This window comes from Heterodontus francisci, chromosome 44 (genome assembly GCF_036365525.1).
Source record: "Heterodontus francisci isolate sHetFra1 chromosome 44, sHetFra1.hap1, whole genome shotgun sequence".
Classification (NCBI taxonomy): Eukaryota; Metazoa; Chordata; class Chondrichthyes; order Heterodontiformes; family Heterodontidae; genus Heterodontus; species Heterodontus francisci.
In genome coordinates, this window is record NC_090414.1 from 26915005 (window position 1) to 26936392 (window position 21388).

Consider the following 21388-nt stretch of genomic DNA (forward strand, 5'->3'; position numbering starts at 1 on the left):
CTCTGCAGGGTCCGAAGGCGGAGAGTCGCAGCCTGGGTACGGACGCACACCAGCGACTGACCGCCCTCCTCGATCGGGAGACTCAGGACCGCGGCAGAGACCCAGTGTTTCCTCTTGCCCCAGAAGAAATCGACGAGTTTCTTCTGGATCTTGGTGGCAAATACAGGGGGCGGGGCCAAAGTGACCAACTGGTACCACAGCATGGAGGCCACCAGTTGGTTTATGACCAACGCTCGGCCCCTGTAGGAAAGCACTCGGAGCAGTCCTGTCCAGCGCCCCAGCCGAGCGGTGACTTTCGCCTCCAACTCCTGCCAGTTTGCCGGCCAGGCTTCCTCAGCGGGGCTAAGGTGGACTCCCAGATAGAGGAGGTGCGTGGTGCTCCACGCAAAAGGTGTCATCTCCTCCGGCAGGGAGTCCACCCGCCACTGACCAACCAGGAGTCCGGTACATTTCTCCCAATTGATCCTCGCGGAGGACGCGGCAGAAAAGGTCTGCTGGCAGTCGCGCATCCTTCGCAAGTCAACGGGATCTGTGATTGCGAGGAGCACGTCGTCGGCGTAAGCCGAGAGGACGACCCGCATGGCCGGCTCGCGCAGAGCCAATCCCGTCAACCTCCTGCGAAGCAGGCACAGGAAGGGCTCCACGCAGATGGTATACAATTGGCCGGACATGGGGCACCCCTGACGCACTCCTCTCCCAAATCGAAGGGGCGCCGTCAAGGACCCGTTAACTTTGACTAGACACTCTGCGGCGGCGTATAAAAGTCGGACCCGGGCCACGAAATGCGGCCCGAGTCCGAAAGCGCGCAGAGTCCCGAAAAGGTAATCGTGATCCACCCTGTCGAACGCCTTCTCCTGATCGAGGGAGAGAAAGGCGACCGACTGACCAGTCCTCTGGGAAAGATGGATCAGGTCCCGGACCAGGTGGATGTTGTCCTGATGGACCGGCCCGGGACCGTGAAGGACTGGTCGGGGTGGATCATGTGGGCCAGCACGGAGCCCAGGCGGGTAGACATAGCCTGGGCAAAGATCTTATAATCCGTGCTGAGGAGGGAGACCGGACGCCAGTTTTTAAGCAGGCGGAGATCGCCCCTCTTCGGCAGCAGGACGATGACCACCCTGCGCCACGAGAGGGGCATCTCCCCGGTCGCCAGGCTTTCCCCCAGGACCCGCGCGTAATCGTCCCCCAGGACGTCCCAGAACGCCCTGAGGAACTCCACGGTCAACCCATCCAGCCCTGGGGATTTGCCCCTCGAGAGCTGGTGGAGGGCGCCAGTCAGCTCCGCCAACGTGAGCGGAGCCTCCAATCCTTCGGCGCCCTCCGGGCTGACCTGCGGCAGGTCCTCCCACAGAACTCTGCGCGCATCCTCGCTGGACGGATCCGGAGAGAACAACGCACTGTAATAAGTCCGGACCAGGAGGCCCATTCCCTCCGGATCCGTGATGGAGGATCCGTCGTCGGCCAGCAGCTCGACGAGCTGCTTACGGACCCCCCGCCATTTTTCCAGCGAGTAGAAGAAGGGAGAGGCGCGGTCCAAATCTTCCAGGATCTGGATCCGCGACCTCACGTACGCGCCTCGGGACCCTATGAGCTGCAGGTCCCTCAGCGCGCCCTTCTTCTCTTTGTACGCCTGCCACAGAGCCGGGTCCACGACGGCATGACCGAGGCGGGACTCCAAGTCGAGCACCTCCCTCTCAAGGCGCCCGATCTCGGCTTCCCGCCTCTTGGTCGACCCCTTCGCGTACTCCTGACAGAAGACGCGGATGTGAGTCTTGCCCACATCCCACCATAGCCTCAAGGAGGGGAAGCCCCCCTGCTTCCTTCCCCAGTCGGCCCAGAATCGACAGAACGAGTCCCGAAATCGCTCGTCCTCCAGCAGCCGGTTGTTAAAGTGCCAGTATGTGGACCCCGCCCGCGTGCGGAGCGGAGTGAACTCCGCCCACACCAGGTGGTGGTCCGAGCACGGCACCAGCCGCATGGAGGCCTCTGAGACGCGGGAGACGTACGCCTGCGAAATGTAGAGGCGGTCGATTCGTGACCCCCCTCCTCCAGACCTCCACGTGAAGGCGCTGGAGTCGGGATGGAGATTCCGCCAGACGTCCACCAAGTTAAGGGAGCTGATCAGTCCCCTCAACTTCTCCACCGACGCTTGGCCGCGCTGGGGACCGGAGCGATCCCCCACCTCGAGGGTGCAGTTAAAATCCCCCCCGAGGATGATGCACTCGCCGCTATCGATGGAGCTCGAGAGCGGACACTTCTTCAAAGAAGCGCGCTTGCAACGTGCCGGGCCTGGGCGCGTATACGTTCACAAAGTGGAGCAGCACGCTACCCAGGCGAACGGCGAGGTGGAGCAAGCGGCCCGGCACTAGCTCCTTGACCCCCAAGATCTCCGGCTGAAAAGTCGGGGCCAACAAGATAGCCACCCCACTAGAAATAGGGGTGAGGTGACTCATGTAGACCCCACCCTGCCACTCCAGGAGCCAGGTGGCTTCGTCTCCCGGAACGGTGTGGGTTTCCTGCAGAAAGCTCACCGCGTATCTCCCTTCCCTAAGGACTGAGAGATTGTGAAATCTGCGGTGAGCCCCTCTGCTGCCGTTGATGTTGAGGCTGGCTATGGTTATCTTCATGTCAAAGGTACTTAAAACCCATCACAAACACCTCACTGTGAGGAGGGAGTGAAAGTGCACCTGGCCCTCCACTCCCCCAGCAACCCATTGAGGAACACATTAAAACGGCGCCTCTCAACCAGTTTCACGTCCGCGCGCTTGCCCGCTATCTTAAGGGCGGCACGGACGGACTGTATGATCAGCGCCAGATTCGACCAACGGTCGAGGGCCAGCTGAACTTTATTGCGGCAACCCCTGCAAGCCGCGAGGAAATCCCGGAGTTCCGCCGTGGGGATGAGAGGAGATTCGGTGGGAGGCACGAGGGACTCCACCACCTCACTGGCGATGGAATCAAGATCATCCTCCGTGCCCCGCACCGAATCCCCATCCTCCTCCGGGTCGTCACCGCCAGCGGCCGACACATCCACCACACACTGTGGGGCGGACGTCCCAGCCGCGCCAGCTGGTCCCGCCTCCGTCACGATCCCACCCCCAGGATCGATGGCGGAGGAGTCCTCTCTGGGTTCTATTGTGAAACTGGAGCCTGTAGGCACCAGCGGTTCAGGACCCCCCTCCACCTCCGTCCCCAGGCCAATGAGTGGTCCAGGGGAGACAGAAGTTCCGGACTCCGGGAAACCAGCCGAGACTGGAGGCGGAGGGAGGAGGCTATCTCCCGCTCCGCCAGCACCCACAGGCCCAGCAGATGGGGCAGCATTCTCAGTTATAACTGGGTCGGGTGTCTCCTGGTTGGTGGTGGACTCCGGCTGGGAGGCCCGACCCTCTGGGGCCTCGCCCTCCCCTTCATTCAGGGCACCCGACCCAGTAGCAGTGGCAGAATGGGCGGCGTCCCCAGGCTCCTCCACCACAAGCAGGGCCCCACTTACTCCTTCAGGAGGGGCCTCAAGTACCGGGGCCTTCCCCTCCCCTCCATCCTGAGGAATAGAGTGCTCCTGCCCGGACTTTGCAGCCTTGGTGGTGGCGGTAGGGGAAACCTGGGGACCCGAAACAGGAATCAGCAACCCTCCAACAGATGGGCCCTGCGCCTCAGGGCCCCTTGTTACCTCTGTGGAGGGGTGCCTTCTCCTCTTTTTCCCAGTTGTGTGCGGAGGCTCAGAGACCTCCACCTCCACACTCTCCTTTTTTTTATTCACCCTGGGCCTGAGCCCAGCCCTGGGGCAAGTTGACTTCCCGAGATCGGGCCTTGGGCTGAGCTCAGACTCGGGTAGTGTCACGGTGTCCAGGGGACGCGCCTCTCGATGTTTATTTCTCCTCCGCGCCTTCCTTCCACTTGGACGGTCACCCCCCTCCCTGCCGGAGGCCGTGAAAACCACAGCCTCCGGTACCGACTGAATGGTATCTGGTGGTGGTGTAGGGGGGGGAGGGAGGAGGTGCAGCGTCGCCACCCTGGGCCGCCGAGTTGGAGTTGGCAGCCGGGAGGTTGGGGCAGTTCTTACGAACATGCCCCACCCCCTTACAGACATGGCACCGCACCCCGTCCAAGGTCCAGAAGACGCGGTAGGCCGTCCCCTGGAATTCTACATTAAAGTGGCCCTCTGTCACCTCCTCCCGCGCCAGCTGCATGAATAACTGGCGGCGGAAGGAGTACACGTGTCGGAGGCTGTTCTCCCGAAGACCGAGCGGGACTGGGGTGAGCCCCGTCTTTACCTCCCCCAGATGATGCAGGTGGGGAAGGAGGAGCTCACCAGGAATGAAGGGCGGGACATTGGATAGAATGAGCCTTTGCGCAGTGGCCTCCAGGGGGTCCACTGGCAGAAAGGTCCCGCCCACGGTGAGCCCCTTGCTCAGAGTCAGGGACACCGCCCGCTCGGTCCTCAGGAACAACACTGCCTTCCTGTACATTTTAGAGGCTGCAACAATGGCCGAAGGGCCGACAACCTCGGCCATTGCTTTCACGCATGCTTCGATAGTCATGTTCGGGTGGACGTAGCTCTTGACCCCATGCTTCGATGTTAGTAAAGCAAACGGTGATGGGGCAACAGGTGCAGCTGCAGCAGCCGCAGCAGCATATGAACGGGAAGGCCCTGCCACCGGCGAAGAGGGGCTTGCCATGGGGTCGCAGAGCTACGCCCACCCCCAAGAAACAAAGCACACGACAGTTTTCTTTAACACAAGCAATATGATGGGGGAGGGGGGGATGGGAATAGAGGAGAATAGGGCTGAAAAGGACAAGGAGAGGAGAGGATAGGTGGCCGAGTGATGGAAGAGAGAGAACAGCTGCAAGGATGTTACACTTCAATTGGTGGTTGGAGCACCTTCCTGCAGAGTCGACAGTCCACTCTTCCAGTTAGGGGAGGGTTCTTCGCCCGGGTCGGTTAGAGCCGCCCGGTTCTCTCCCTTTTCTGTTATATAAGGATTTTCTTCAGCTGGGCAGCTCCAGCCGTCCCGAGCCACACAGTTGGGGGTGGGGAGGGAGCCCCTTTTGTGCAGGATGGCAGATAAACACAAGAGCTAGTACAGGGGCTCCCTATAGAATTTGGCAGCCCCACCCCTGGATCTTCCGGTGCCTTCTCCCTCCCCCAACAGTCCAAACAACCAACAGTTCTCTGGTGCTCCAACACCCACCTCTCCAAAATGACTTGCAGGTCTTCTTAGTCTTGAAAAAGTGCAACAGTTCCACAGTAAATCCAGCTGTCTACAGTCACCTCTCTCCTCTCCAGTTGCAGTTGCAGCAACACAGGTGCAGCTGCTCCCCCTGATTGCTGGCAGGAAGTGCTCCAAATTGACCAGCCAATCCCAGTGCTGTACCTGTCCTGGGAGTGTTTGATGGGGACAGTGTAGAGGGAGCTTTATTCTGTATCTAATCCCGTGCTGTACCTGTCCTGGGAGTGTTTGATGGGGACAGTGTAGAGGGAGCTTTATTCTGTATCTAATCCCGTGCTGTACCTGTCCTGGGAGTGTTTGATGGGGACAGTGTAGAGGGAGCTTTATTCTGTATCTAATCCCGTGCTGTACCTGTCCTGGGAGTGTTTGATGGATAAAAGATGCAATTTGATGAATTTTTGGGGAAGAGGAGATTAGGGGATATGGTGAGAACAGCGTAGTTAGGGTTGATTTTGGAAAGGGTTGTGTAGTAGCAGTTTTTGAGTTATTGCTGGCGATGTAATTTTTGTCCCCCTCCTACACTATAGGTGCAGACGATAAAACAGATAAACAGTTCATTGAAACAGTCACTGGACGGGGGGATTGACAAACTGCGACCACCAGAGGTATGAGCATGAGATAACTAAACCTTCTTCTGTCATTACCTTGCCTGTACCCCAATACCTGTATTTATACAGTGATAATGTGGCAGAGGTTTCGGAGACTCTCCTTTAGAGGCTGTTTTAGTTTCAGCTGAATCCCATAGAGCCTGAAGTTTTATGCGGTGTTGCTTGGTGGTGGACTATTGGTTCCAGGACGTCGAGAATTCCCTGCTTCTCTTCAGATAGCAAGATTTTCAACATTCACAGAACAGATCTCGTACAGTCAGAGAAATTACAGCACAGAAGCAACCCATTTGGCCCATCCAGTCATGCTGGGGTTTCCTCCCTAATCAAGCAGTATCTAATTGCATGCACCCACCCAGTTTTATGGTGTATCCCCCTTTCCTTCAACTGCCTCCCTTTCTGACTTGTTCTTAAATGTTGTGCTGGTCTCTGCTTCAGTCACTAACTCCGGTTGTACTTGGGGCAGTCTCACACCCTTTGTGAAAAGGTTTCTCCAGTTCATGGTTTTATAACTGAAGTAAAATATTCTCACAGCTTTAAAAAGGACAAGTGGTAACTTTTCTGTCTCCATCTAGTAGGACATGAGAAATCAATTTCAAGCACTAGTCTATAAGGGGCAAGACTTGATGCAAGGTCACTTGCAAGGTTCATGGTTTTATATCCTTTCCGTTTAATCTGATAATGATGTCCCCTTGTTCACAGAAACAGGCGTTTCCAATTAGTGTGCTGCACCAAAATTCACGGAAATGCCCTTTGATGAGAATAGGGACAACACGGGCCATGTATTCCAGTTTCAAAGAGCTGGTGCAAGAACAGAGGGCCAGTGACCTCCTTCTGTGCTGTTAGATTCTGTCCACCCAAATAACCTTGGGTCTAATGTCATTCAAAGGACGGCACAGCCAGCAATGCAGCACTCCCCACCACCAGCTTCCCCACGCCAATGTTGCAGTGAAACCTTAAACCTAGAAATGAGAGTCTCGACTGAGCCTAGCCAAGCCAACCCTCCCAGTATATTACCGAGGGAGTGCCGCATTGTCAGAGAGTCAGTCTAGTACTGAGGGAGTGCTGCACTGTCGGAGGGTCAGTGCTGAGGGACGCCACACTGTCAAGGTACCATGCTTTGGATGAGCCATTAAACTGTGGCCCTGTCTGCCCCCTTTGGTGAATGTTTTAAATAAAAAAAAAATGTCCATGACCACTAGTTTGAAGAGCAGGGGGGATTCTCTACCGTGTCCGATGGCCAATTTTGTCCTTCGACCAACATTGCTGGTTATTGTTTCATTTCTGTTTGTGGGATCTTGCTGTGTGCCGATTGGATGCCGTGTTTCCTACAGTACAACAGTGACTGTACTTCAAAAAGTGCTTCATTGGTTGTGAAGTGCTTTGGGACCTCGTTAGGTGGTGAAAGCCGCTGTTGAAATGGGACTTGCTGCTTTTTTTCGAGGTGAAGTAGTGACATGTGCAAGTGCGGTATATTTTTACGTACTTAGTGTTGTAATTCTGTTACTCTCCGTCTCCACAGTCCAATCTGAAGCTCAACTCTCGATGGACGACCGAGGAGCAGCTCCTGGCTGTTCAAGGTATCCGCACCTCTTCATGAATACTGCAAGCTTCCCTGTCCTGCTCCCCTGTCCACTCACTCCTCCATTTCGATTGACAGCATGTTATTCCAGTTCACCACCTGCTTTCTGGCCCGAGTGAGGGATCTCATTGTCGTAGGCTGTAGGGGCACCCTTCACCTGGGCAGAGTCTGTTCATGTACCAGACGGTGCTTGACTTGACCTGTCAGATTAGAAAGATGTTGGTGTGTTATTCCCTATCTCTCCTTCCTCTGCCCCACACCCCCCCACCCTGCCGATCGATCCACGTAGTTCCTAATTGAACCTGAGAGGCTGTGGGAGTGGGGAGGTGGCATGAGGTAAAACTCTGGTTACTCCCCGCCCCGCCACCATGTGCCCCACAGGGCCCATATTGGCTCTGGACCTGGGCACTGGTTAACCCCTCTGTAGCAGAGACTGGGAGGGGGCTTGGAATAGCAGGAACACTCTTTCTTTCTGTTTTGGATAGCATGTTGGAAGATGGGAAGTCCCCACCATCCCCCCCACCTCCCACCCCCCAAAAAGGAAAAAAATCCCAAAATGTTTCTATGTTCAGGAATCCGTAAATACGGGCGGAATTTCCAGGCCATCGCGGAAGTGATCGGGAACAAGACGCTGGCCCAGGTGAAGACTTTCTTCATCAGTTACCGTCGCCGTTTCAACCTGGAGGAGATCCTGCAGGAGTGGGAGGCAGAGCAGGAAGTGCAGGGGAATACCGGGTCTCTGTCAGGGTTGGACGATGGCAGTGCCTCCAACCCATCACTAGCCAGCAGCGAGGAGGAGGCAGAGGAAGAGGCTGAGGTACATGATTTACACGGCGTCTGCTGGTAATGAGGGGAGGTTTGGAATATTAGTTACATTTGAAAAAGCACGAGGGGGTGGACGGGTTTTCTCAGTTTGTGTATTTGGAATGGGTTTTGTATCCATTGCTGATTAACTTTAACCCCTGCCTCCCCCACCTCTTCTCCCCTCTCTTTCTGTAGGTCCAAGTGACCCCCGTCTCTGCTGCCCCAGCTCCACCCACTCCGACCCCTGCTGCGACCCCAGTGACCCCAGCGACCCTCTCCCAGCCTCCGCCGCTGCTCAGGCCGAGCCTGCCAGCAGCCCCAGCCCTGCACCGGCAGCCTCCTCCCCTGCAGCAGGGCCGCTTCCTCCAGTCCCGGCCTTCGCTCAACCAGCCTCCCCCGCTGATCCGGCCCGCAGTGGCACCACCGCCGGGAGCCCGGCAGAACCCACGGCCCATCCTCCCATCGGTCAGCTCGCAGCACCTCCCTACACTCATTGGGATCCAGCTCGACTCACCATCATCCTCATTACACTGAGCTCCAGCCAAGACCAGGACCGTGAGCATCGTAGCTACAATCAACCAGGACCTCAGGCATCGTAGCTACAATCGACAAAGGCTGCAAGCATCGTAGCTACAATCGACAAAGGCTGCAAGCATCGTAGCTACACCCAGTGAAGTCATGAGCATTGTAGCTATGATCAGCAAAGACAGAACTGAGTTTTAACGCTACTTTTTTTCTTCACTAATTTTAAAGCTTTAGTTTTTGAAAACAAAAATAGAGTTTTAACTTTTTGGTGCTTTGTTAACACGTGGGGATCCACCCTCCCCTATCTGTAACACTACAAAACAGTGACCTGCTTATCGAAAATCATCCTGAGCAGGGTCATTATAAGGTCGCCATATATTTCGGGAACAAAGGCCCTGCCCTGGATCCATATGAGCGGCCGTTTTTAATTGTTTTTAAATTTGAGCCCACCCACGAGTGTTTATTGTCTGTTAAGTAACAGGATTGTCACAGTGTGAGGCTCTGAGAAGCTCAAAGTAGACACTATTCAGAGTTTTCTCTTCCACCTGCCTCTTTATCCTTTTTCCACCCTAGTCACTGCCCATTTTTTATCTTCTTGCTCTAGGTTATGCCTAGAAGGTCCCTGGGGCCCTGCCCCCCACCCCCCATGGGGGAGCAGCTCTGTGAACACCCTATAAGGTCGGTGGCTGAAGGAGTTGGAGGATAAAAGTACAGAAATAAAATGGCAGAATTATTATTCCCCTTTTATGAAACTTGAGAAGGCAGCAGCATGTGTAGTTGAACTAGTGTCCAAAGTGGATAAGTTGTCTTTGAATATCCTAGCTGTCTGACCACAGGCCTGTGGGTGGATGGAGGAGTGTTAGTGAGTTAAGGAGCTGATGCTTGGGGAAGGGGTGGGTTCGTGGGGCACCAGACAGGCAGAAGCTGATTTTTATTTTACTTTGAGGTTTTCAAGTAAGAATTTAAAAAAAAAACTGGAATTTTCTGTTGAAAGTGTGGATGGAATCTTTGTGTCAGAACTGTTAATGAGTGGGGTGGAAGGTTGATGATGAGAGGGAATCTGAGAGATAGATGGGGAAAGTTGGGGATGGTTTATCTCCCACATGATTACGGCTTTCTTGAACAATGCAGAGTTATTATAGAATCTGACAGCACAGAGGCCATTCAGCCCATCGTGCCTGTGCCGGCTCTTTGAAAGATCTGAAATTAGTCCCTTGATCTTTCCCCCACAGCCCTGCAGATTTTTCCTTTTCAAGTATTTATCCAATTCCCTTTTGAAAGTTATTATTGAATCTGCTTCCACTGCCCTTTCAGGCAGCGCGTTCCAGATCACAACAACTCACTGCATAAAAAGAGATTGTTTTCATCACCGACTGGTTCCTTTTGCAAGTTATCTTAAATCTGTGTTCCCTCTGGTTACTCACCCTCCTGCACTAGAAACAGTTTCTCCTATTTTTGTTAAAGAATACTTTAATGGAATGTGTACAGAAGCTGTGAAGTTTGAGAGATTCCTGTTCCATTTCTTCGTCTCCTACAATGAGCTTCAGTGCAGGAGTTGTTTTATTTTTCTCTCTGAAAAACCTGCACAGATTTCAAGTACTGAATGACCTAGAGAGGGGAGAGTTAGGGCGCATCTTAAAAATACTGGCCCTTTCTCCCACAGCCTCCCCCCACCTCAACCTAAGCTGTTCCACAAACGATGACTACTGTCGGAGCTGCCCATTCTGCATGTGAACCCAGACAATGATTGAATCACAGCTCAGTGTAGGTGCCTGTACAATGATCAGAAGGGGGTATATTGTTGGCTGCTTTTCTTTCTTCCTTTCCAGCTAGTCACCAATGCGAAAGACACTTAAAATTCCCCCCTCCCCCCTTCACTGCAACATCCAACAAATGGTTCAGCTATTTTCTTCAGCACTCCCATTATCTAAAATAGAAAAACTCCCATTTCTCCAGCACCTTTCACTACCGCAGGATGTCCCAAAGCACTTTACAGCCAATTACGTACTTTTGAAGTGTAGTCACTGTTGTAAGCAATGCAGTGGCCAATTTTGCACACAGCAAGATCCCACAAACTGAGATAAATGACCAGATAATTTTTTTTTTAGTAATGTCAGCCAAGGGATAAATGTTTACTCCAGGCCACTGGGGAGAACTTACTCTTACAGCCATCCTGGGCCTGTGTGACACTTCCTGTCAAAGCAACTCTAAACTGGCTCCTGAAAAGGCATCCTCCCACAGACAATACAGAGCCAACTAGCCAGCAGGTCGGATGCTTCCAGATAGTAGATGTGTGACTGTAAGTTGTATGTCCCTCCTGTCTTCTTTATCCTGGCCCGTTCTGTCTGGTTTAGTGCACAGTTGGTGGTTGAGGTCACTTTTGGTTAATGTGCAGCTAAGCAATATAGACGTAGTTTTAAGATTTGGTCTGTGGTGTTACCAGGTACCAATGGGGTGATAGCATTTGAAGTGTCAGATCATCTGATGTTTCTATCTACTGAGTGCCAGTGTGAGTGAGGGTAATTGTACTCCTTCTGCAGTCTAATAGCCTAAGTCATGTTAGATATTTTCAGCAATGTTCAGTTATTAGACAGCAGGAATCCACTTGCAAGAACCCAAATGTAGGCATTGCTAGGGACAAGCTCAGCATAAACTGGAGCCCGCATCTGAGGCCTTCCAAAACCCACTGATCACGAGGATAGTGTTTCTTTAATCAATCCTCATGGCCTACTCCATTCACCTGCCCTTGCTGAGGTGGCTCAGAGGTCACTGCCCAGCCCTTTGCACTAGTTGAACATAGCTGCTCGCTGTGATCTACTTTTGAAGGGGACACTCATGGTGCAAGCTATCGGTCGCATCTGAGAATGAGAACTTTGGTCTCCAACTTTCAGTCCAAGATGGACTGACAGATTGGGACAGTGATTTAATTTTGACTTTCTTGAAGGAAGAACACTTGTGTCGATCAAACGCATTATTGTTTGCTTAGGAGTTAGTTTCCTGTAGCGTTGCTCGCGGGTAGTCTGGGCCCTTTAGTAAGGTTGTAAACAGACATTTTCTCCGATGTCAAGCTACCTCGTAAGTTTTGGGGGGGGGGGGGGGGGGTGGTGCTGAAACCCCTTCTCTTACCCCGCCCCCTCCCAAATCACTCCAGTATCCCACATGTTGATGCTGGTTCCCACAAGGCAGCTTCCCATCGTGACTTGGCTGCTCCAGTAGTATTACAGCCACAAATCTTTTATCAGATAGATGCTGTTTGCAAATGTGATTCTGCTGCAGATACTTTCCCTGCATTTAGTGGCCTCAGTCACTCCCATGAGGGCTTTGCGTGCCTTATTTTTGTGGGAGTTGATACTTACTGTCCTATATCTAGTACCAGAAAGTGGGGGAGGGGGTTGATGGTGGTACAAGGATGAAATACCCGTTATCTGAACTGGATGTCTGTGTCTTTTGCACGTCTCTCCGATCTTTACTACAAAAGAACGAGTCCACACTGGATCATGTGAGACTTTCTTGGAATCATTAAGCTGCTTGATGGTAAATATAGAAAGCTAATGGTTATGATCAGATTTGCTTAGTTCAGTCAGTACAACTTGCCTATGTCTAATGATACAAATGTATTACACTACCCCCACTCCAGTGTCTTCGTGAAACAGAATAATACTTCTGCATTCTGTTCTACACTAGGGTAGAATCTTGCCTCTTGGGGGCTCCTGTCTTACACAGCCTTCCCTGTTCCCCCAAAATTTCTTGCTCTCTCTCTCTGCTGTCTCAAAAGCCTGTGTCTTTTCTACTGTTCCTGCTCTGTTGACCAGGACAGGCAACAATCGGGGTTTTCCTACACAGTGGCCAAGAGATATTCTCTGATTTTCCAAAAGAGATAATGGATTGCTTATTTAGTTTGATTAATGCTTAGCATTTTAACCAAATTTTTTTTTGGTGGGGAAAATGGTCAAAGGATTGTGAAATGTGACAAATATCCTGTTTGTGTATGAGAGACAGACAGAGACAGATTTAGGTTAAAAACTCTTGCTGTTATTTTCTTTAGACCCTGTTGCTCCTTGCACAGTTTGGCAGTGTGGTATTGCTCGATCTCTAACACACACATACCTCGACAGCCACTACCCTGAGGAACCAGCATGAGGGAAATCAACATTTTAATGTTGCATTAATGTGGCTGAATCCAAACAATATGTAAAAGTACAAGCTCACACACGGCGTCCCTATGGTATGGGTTTTTCCCCCTAGACTAGTAGAACTTGGTGCCAATTGAATACTACTAGATTTTTTTTTAGGTTATGTATTTTTCTGGGATGGCCACTCTCAGACCTCAATAAGTGCTTGTGTCTGCTGTGGACAACTGTTTCAGTATTAGCTATCTGTATATTCCCTTGTGTTTTATTGAGTATTGGTGTGTGTGCGTGCGTGCGTTTTTTAAAATGTCATTTGACGATTCTTTAACTTATTTTTGGTGTTTTACAAAAAAGATTTTTTTTTAGTGAGTTTGGTATACTTCCCTTCGTCCCCGTTAGTTGGTTCAGAATTTCCTGTGTGTTCAGCAATGGAAATTGTGAATTATGGGATTTCAATAAAATATTTTACTAGACACTGACTTAGACTTGTGCTTTTTTTTGGGGTTTATAAATTACAAGCTGATAGTCACAGATGAGGAAACATGTTCAGCCGACAGGAATGACCCTACATTCTCCCCCCCCACATCCCGAAGTACTTTAAAAGTGTATTCACTGTTGTGATGTAGGAAATGTTTGGATGGATAAATATTAAGAATTTTTTCTCTTTGAATAGAGGTGTGGAATCCATCCATGCTTGATAAAGTATTTGAACATACACTCACCTACATGAGCTCTACCCAACCATTTAATCTCCTTCCCCAGATCCAAAGTACATTCACCCCTATCAAACAAAGACCCAAGCTATCTTTCCCACCTACAGATTGTAAGGCAGTGAGGGATTGATGTATCGCAAATCTTGAAATGTGTATTTATATTGCAATACCAATTTTGAAAGTACAACTGGTTTAACAATGTGCCAAATAGTCCTGTTTTTACTGAAGTGATGTTTGTGTTTGGAACGTCGAGCACAAGTGCTTTGCTGCTTCTGCCTGAGAGTTCCTGTCACTGGTTTGGGCTGTGGTTCTGGGAACGATGCCAAGGCTGACGTCAACTGTTCTCTAAAGGACACGAACCCACATTTGATTGTCTGAGTTGGGACTGGCAATGTGTAACCTGAACCAGATTGAACTGGCAGAGCAAGAGAGGTAGAAAAAGCTTATAATTCAACTCCGTTTTAGATGCCAGCTTCAGATGCTGCTGCTTACAACCCAAAGACCTCAAATGGGCGGGAACAGATGCTCCTCGTCCCCTCCTCCCTGCTACCACAGACATGTTGCTGACCCCTGATTAGGTCATGAATAATCTCAATTTTATTTCCCATGATACCCTTGCCTAACAAATATCTATCAATCTCAGCCTTGAAGGCTCAAAGTGAGCCTCAGCCTCAACATCCTTTTCAGGGAGAGAGTTTCAGATTTCCACTCCTCTGTGTAAAGTGGTGCTTCCTGACATCACCCCTGAACAGGCTGTTCTGGACTCCCTCCAGTAGTAATTTCTATCTGTTCAATCAACTCTAATCATAAATACTTCAATAGATCACAGCTTAACCTTTACTCAATGCAACCTGCCCTTGTAATTTAATCCTCTAATATCATTGAGACTGCAGGTGGACCGGTTTTTTTTGGTGGTGGGGTGGAAAATCACAGTCGATCGTTGCCTCAGCAGGTTAGTCTGCCACTAGTGTCCATTTGGGGAACAGCAAACATTGCTCCTTGAAGGCAGCCTTGTCCATGCTGTGCATAAAAGACTTTCAAGTAGTTTGTAGGCCCATCTCTGAACAGAAGATTCTTCAATCGAGCATGAAACTTCAAAACCAATCCCTCTGTCTAACTTGAGTAATGACAACAGGCAGACGAATGTTATGTTAAACTATAGAAGGGGAATCTTTATTATAATGATAAATGTGAACTTTTCCCAGTCTTTATTTAATACAATATTATTTTCCTCCCTCTGGTGCCAAGTTTCAATTAAACAATTCGCAAATGAAAGGCCATCATTCAATCAAAGAAATTAATACAAAAACAGCTACACAAACCAATTTCCCAGTTAGAGTCATGCAGAAAATGTGTCCCAGAACTCATGATTTTTAAAAAATTAAATAAATTCCCCCCCTAAACATACACACATGAAAACGGATGAGGTCAGAAACTGGTCTTAAACCCCAGGGATTAAAATTCAAAGTGGTTTTTAGTGACCCAGTGTCACAGGTATTGAAATCTAAAGGTAGATTTAACAGACAGCCCTCTCTTCAGCACAACAGGAGTGTAAATGGGATTCTCAGCACCCAGACTCTCACTGTCCCGACATCCTTTAATGTTTAAAAACAGTCAGAAAAAACAAAAAAATTAAAGTAGGAATAATAGAGCCTGCTTTGGGTGAAAATTAAAGGTGCTGCTAATATCAACAAATAGCTTTAATTACTTTTTATGCACCGAGTCCCAGTGTTAGCCAGGGGTGATAAGGAGTGGGAATGCAGAGTTGACCAGCTGACCATCACCAGTCAAAGCCACCCCATCATTGTCCAGAAGCGAGTTATGGTTGTCCTCAGCACCGGAAGCCAAACCCAATGGTTGAGTAAGGATTTCCACAAAATCTGCTGCCTTGACAACACGGGGGTTGAGGTTTGATGGTGTGGTAACATCATTCTAGAAAGGGGCAATGTTTAATAGATTTCTTCAGTAACAGCAGCAAAGTATACAACAAAAACGGGAGGGGGGAATTTCCTGCCCCGATTTTACTTGTTATTTTGCACAAACAACAGCAAGGCTGAAAGGACCACAGATCATTATCTCTGTAGAGGTGAAGCTATGATTTACAAAATGTTCCTCAAAATCTCCAAAAATATTAATCCAGCAAAAAAAAAGAGGCAAAAGATGAAAATATCTACAGAACAGCCAGCATTAACGGGAACTGGGGTGGGGTTGCAGAGCAAGTAGCCGAGTGAGAAAATTCCTGGCCTTCCCATCGCCTCCATTTATAGTGACGGGCTGGGCATCTCAGATGATAGCTGGGGTTTTAAAAACAAATCCCTTCGGGGGGAGGGAGGGATTAGATAAATTAAACAAAAACTTGTGGGAGTCATCGAAGAGTCTTGTACTGAAGAAAGGATGGCGGCGGGGAGAGTCTGGGTGGAGGGGGCGGGAAGAGAGAAATTTGCAGGTGAGAAATTGCTGCAAAGTAATGCATTCCGATACACTGAATCAGACATCTTTCTACAGAGACATAAATTAGAACCAGACAGGATAGGACTGTGTTTTGGGTCATTTACAGCAGTGGGAAGATAGCATGTCACATCCATGTATCCTGTACAGGTGAGTTATTATACACGTGTCTAACTACACAGGTGACCTGCAGGTAACCAATAAACAGGTGCTCAACCTGCACAGGGGACCATTATGTACAGGCACCAACCATTAAGAAATAACAAGTCCCAATGCATTCTCAGATCAGTCAAGTCACCGAATTCTATCTAAAAAAAAAGATTTATAAAATGGAAGGAAGTAGTTAGAGATCAGATGATGGTAATCTGAACAGGGACCAGGAGCCTCACTTATCTGACAGTACAATGAAAAGCAAAAAAGTTGTTTCTTTACATCACCAAATACAATTTGACAATTGAAAATCTAAAAGATTAGTTTTCTCTATGTTACAGTGTACGCCGAGCCCCAAGTTGAATTAAAACACAAAGAATCATCGATTTCTCTGAAACCAAAGGAAGAGGTGTTGGCACAGGTGTGTGTGCCTGGAACTGCGAGGAGAGGTGGACTGAAGGAATCCAAGCTCCTGCAGGTTCCCAGTTGGATCGAACCTCAGTCCAGGAGGTGAAAGTGTTTACAAACCATGTGGTTTCCTCACACACATCAAACTACATCTCTCCACCTGTTCAGAGACTGAGTACCATGTAGAGAGCAAGTGTGTTGTACAGCAGCTGAGGACCAACTGGTTGATAAATGGAGCCTCTCATCCCCAGGCTTTCATCCCCTCTTTCTACAGTGGACTTGGGAACGAGATCCTGGAGATGAACAATGTTGAATCATCCATCGCACCCAACCCCTCCTGACTGGCTGTGCATGAATCCAGGCTCCAGATAGTGATAGAGATTGGGGCTGTAAATGTGCCTAACACAATACAAATCGTGTAGGGCCAAACTCGGAGTGAAGCAGACACTCACTCTGAAGCCAGCCCAGCCAGGCAAGGCAGCCCAGTCGGGTAATGGAGGTTCCTCTGCATTCACTGACATTCTAGAGAGTCCGTATCAAACTGGAACTCTACTCATTAACGTATAAATATATATAATCACCTAAAACCCTAAATTAAAAAATTAATCCGCAAATCAAGACTTTGTTTATGTTGAATGGTATGGCAGATTGATTGCTCAAATCTCCCACTCCTTGCCCTCAACGTGTTTGGACACTGGGAACGAGGGTATAAAGAGAAGCAATTTCTCTGGATCCTGTGAGGTCGATTCCAGACCGCCTCACTACGGTGGCTGGCTCTTGTCTTTTGTGCTCTTCAACTGATTTATTTCCTGTAACTGAGCTCGATAAAAACAGGGGCTGGAGATGGTGGGGGAGGAGTGATCACTTTAAACCAGATACTGGGTCCATCCAGCACTGACTCTCCACCCTGTCATTCCCATCCCGGCTCCCTCAAACCCACTCTCATCTCTGCCCAACTCTGATCAGCAGAGGCAGACAATCCTGATCAGGAGTCCGAAGACCAGAGATAGGGGTGGGTAGCTGGAGAGAGGGGCCCCTTCCTACCCCCACCCAAATGTGGCTGTCCCTTAATCCAGGTGTCATAGACAGCACTCATGAGCAACTTTCTGCGTCATACAAGGTAACCCAGGAGATATATTCACTAGCTAGATCTGTGATAATTGTGTCTCTCTCTGTCCCTCCCCAGCATCTGCCCTGTCCCCTCCCTCTTACCCCACCCCCTGCCCTGTCCTCTTCTGTCGCTCTCGCCCCCACGCACACTAATCACAGAACAGATCCATGTGAAAAGAAATGCAGCCAGAAACTGGTGTGGACCAAACTCTCAGATGGCAGTGGGTCTGAACAGTCCGATGGTTGTTCTGCACCACCCCCCCCCACCTCACCTCGCTGTCCAACCCAAGCTCACTTGTGGGGGGGCGGGCAGGAGTGCTCAGTTCCAATGAGAAGCTTGATGTCCACTTCTGGTGTTATTTGGGACAAGGAATCAGGGTTACTTCCATCAGATTTCTGGTTGGAGCGGTCAGGAGGTGAGCTGCTGCTTCCTGGACTGAGGGGGCAGCCACAGCATCTGTGAGTGACCAACTGTACAGCTGCTGAACCTTGTCCCACTCTTGCACTGACACCATCTGGGCTCAGGGAGATCCAGCAAGCAGAGTCCACACAGGTGGAGCAAAGAAAGCAGAGAGAAATATAATCTTCTCACTCTGTGGGCGGGTGAAGACAGGCAGAGTGAGCTGGAGATTACAGCAGATATTTATATCCTGATTTATCACATCTCTCAGGAATGCCTGAGCAATATTCACATGCAATGACTGTGGGCAAACACTGCAGCCATTTTGCAGCCAAAAGCCCAGAGACAAACAGCCATTTAATCAGCATTGATTGAAGGAAAGTGGTTGATCAAGACCTGCAAGAAATCACTGCTCTGGGAGCCCAACACACGGTTAATCTACTCCATGTGTTGGAGCTCCATGGTGAAAATTTTAGGAGCTCTGACATTCAGCTGGATAAAGAATAGTTCCCAATAGTTTCTGTCATTCATCTACCCTTTAATTAATTAACAAAAAACAAGACAGGAACAAGGCTTCATTAGTTCATTGACAATTTAAAAAAAAGCCTTTCAGAATCTCCTACAGCAAGATTTTAAAAGCAAATCACCCCCAACCTTATCTGTGCTGCTGTGGCTGAGGAAAGAGACCCAGACGGGTGAACAAACTCAAAGGGGATTATTCACAAAATAAATGTAAACAGGAGGGAGGACTTACAGAATGAATTTGAGACCAGGATTTTGCAAGAGGCATGATTATTATTTTGTGTTGTGGAGGGGATGCGCCAATCTCCTGATTCACAGGGAGGTTGAAAACACGGGCATAACAGCTCCTGGGGCACACAAGCAGATAGTGTCGGTGCGTAGTGTAACTGGATTCAGGAAACAGGGGAGAGGGGCTGGGGGGGGTGGAGGGGCGAGAGGGGCTGGGGGGGGTGGAGGGGCGAGAGGGGCTGGGGGGGGTGGAGGGGCGAGAGGGGCTGGGGGGGGTGGAGGGGCGAGAGGGGCTGGGGGGGGTGGAGGGGCGAGAGGGGCTGGGGGGGGTGGAGGGGCGAGAGGGGCTGGGGGGGGTGGAGGGGCGAGAGGGGCTGGGGGGGGTGGAGGGGCGAGAGGGGCTGGGGGGGGTGGAGGGGCGAGAGGGGCTGGGGGGGGTGGAGGGGCGAGAGGGGCTGGGGGGGGTGGAGGGGCGAGAGGGGCTGGGGGGGGTGGAGGGGCGAGAGGGGCTGGGGGGGGGTGAGAGGGGCGAGAGGGGCTGGGGGGGGTGAGAGGGGCTGGGGGGGGTGGAGGGGCGAGAGGGGCTGGGGGGGGTGGAGGGGCGAGAGGGGCTGGGGGGGGTGGAGGGGCGAGAGGGGGCGGGAGGGGGGAGAGGGGGGGGCGGGAGGGGGGAGAGGGGGGGCGGGAGGGGGGAGAGGGGGGAGAGGGGGGGCGGGAGGGGCGAAGGGGGGGGCGGAGGGGCGGAGAGGGGCTGGGGGGGGTGGAGGGGCGAGAGGGGGCGGGAGGGGGGAGAGGGGGGGCGGGAGGGGGGAGAGGGGGGGCGGGAGGGGGGGGGCGGGAGGGGGGAGAGGGGGGCGGGAGGGGGGAGAGGGGGGGCGGGAGGGGCGAAGGGGGGGCGGAGGGGCCAGCTGGGGGGCGGAGGGGCGAAGGGGGGGCGGAGGGGCCAGCTGGGGGGCGGAGGGGCCAGCTGGGGGGCGGAGGGGCCAGAGGGGGGGCGGAGGGGCCAGAGGGGGGGCGGAGGGGCCAGAGGGGGGGCGGAGGGGCCAGAGGGGGGGCGGAGGGGCCAGAGGGGGGGCGGAGGGGCCAGAGGGGGGGCGGAGGGGCCAGAGGGGGGGCGGAGGGGCCAGAGGGGGGGCGGAGGGGCCAGAGGGGGGGCGGAGGGGCCAGAGGGGGGGCGGAGGGGCCAGAGGGGGGGCGGAGGGGCCAGAGGGGGGGCGGAGGGGCCAGAGGGGGGGCGGAGGGGCCAGAGGGGGGGGCGGAGGGGCCAGAGGGGGGGCGGAGGGGCCAGAGGGGGGGCGGAGGGGCCAGAGGGGGGGCGGAGGGGCCAGAGGGGGGGCGGAGGGGCCAGAGGGGGGGCGGAGGGGCCAGAGGGGGGGCGGAGGGGCCAGAGGGGGGGCGGAGGGGCCAGAGGGGGGGCGGAGGGGCCAGAGGGGGGGCGGAGGGGCCAGAGGGGGGGCGGAGGGGCCAGAGGGGGGGCGGAGGGGCCAGAGGGGGGGTGGAGGGGCCAGAGGGGGGCTGGGGGGTGGAGGGGCCAGAGAGGGGGTGGAGGGGCCAGAGAGGGGGTGGAGGGGCCAGAGAGGGGGTGGAGGGGGTGGAGGGGCCAGAGAGGGGGTGGAGGGGCCAGAGAGGGGGTGGAGGGGCCAGAGAGGGGGTGGAGGGGCCAGAGAGGGGCTGGGGGGGCCAGAGAGGGGCTGGGGGGGCCAGAGAGGGGCTGGGGGGGCCAGAGAGGGGCTGGGGGGGCCAGAGAGGGGCTGGGGGGGGGGGGGGAGAGAAGGGGTCAGAGAGGGGCTGGGGGGGGGGGGGGGGGGATGAGGGGAAGAAGAGAGGGGCTGGGGTGGAGGGGGGGGGGGGGGGAAGAAGAGAGGGCCTGGGGTGGAGGGTGGAAGAAGAGAGGGGCTGGGGTAGAGGGGGGGGGAAGAAGAGAGGGGCTGGGGTAGAGGGGGGGGAAGAAGAGAGGTGCTGGGACGCGGGGGGAGGGAGGAGGGACTGTGGGTTGGGAGGGGAGGGGGGGGGAAAAGAGAGGAGCTGTGGAGGGAGGGACGTGACAGATTTGCCTTCTTCTGAAAGCCGACCGTAGGGTGAGGTTCCAGGGCCCTTCAGCACCCCCAAACCTACACCAGTTCCCCCGCCATTCTTCACCCAGGAAGCTGGGCCGACAGCCAGCTGGAATCAAGGTCGAGCCAGATCCGATCACCAGTCGACACAAGAGGCACCTTTCCCAGGATCAGGAGTAGGGACCTTGGTTCATTTCTCTTGCCTTTTCCTCCCTGGGCCTCCACTGGTTAACGGAACAGGGACCCTGGGGACACTCAGCCAGACCTACAGGTATGTGTAGCTCAGTACCAATCAGCTGGTGATTGTGTAAGGGAGCAGGTGGGAGGAAGGGGGAAAGAGGGGGAGGTGGGGGGATGGGGTAACAGGAGAGGAAAGGGGAAGGGGGAAAGAGGGAGAGGAAAGGGGAAAGAGGGAGAGGAAGGGGGAAAGAGGGAGAGGAAGGGGGAAAGAGGGAGAGGAAGGGGGAAAGAGGGAGAGGAA

General features: G+C 52.8%; 1 protein-coding gene across 5 annotated transcripts in view; it reads left to right on the forward strand.

Annotated features, from left to right (window-relative positions):
- The window catches only part of LOC137355919 (REST corepressor 3-like), a 48063-nt gene extending 31421 nt beyond the window's left edge, over positions 1–16642 (forward strand). For 4 of the 5 annotated variants that reach the window (XM_068021576.1, XM_068021577.1, XM_068021578.1 and 1 more), the window contains 4 exons: positions 5756–5833; positions 7356–7413; positions 7988–8232; positions 8415–11841. In XM_068021576.1, the coding sequence (XP_067877677.1) occupies positions 5756–5833; positions 7356–7413; positions 7988–8232; positions 8415–8753 (720 nt within the window). In that variant the 3' untranslated portion in view covers positions 8754–11841. Of the gene's footprint in view, positions 1–5755; positions 5834–7355; positions 7414–7987; positions 8233–8414; positions 11842–16526 lie in introns of those variants that run through there. The other variant, XM_068021580.1, reaches the window with a different exon arrangement.
- The last annotated feature ends 4746 nt before the right edge of the window (positions 16643–21388 follow it).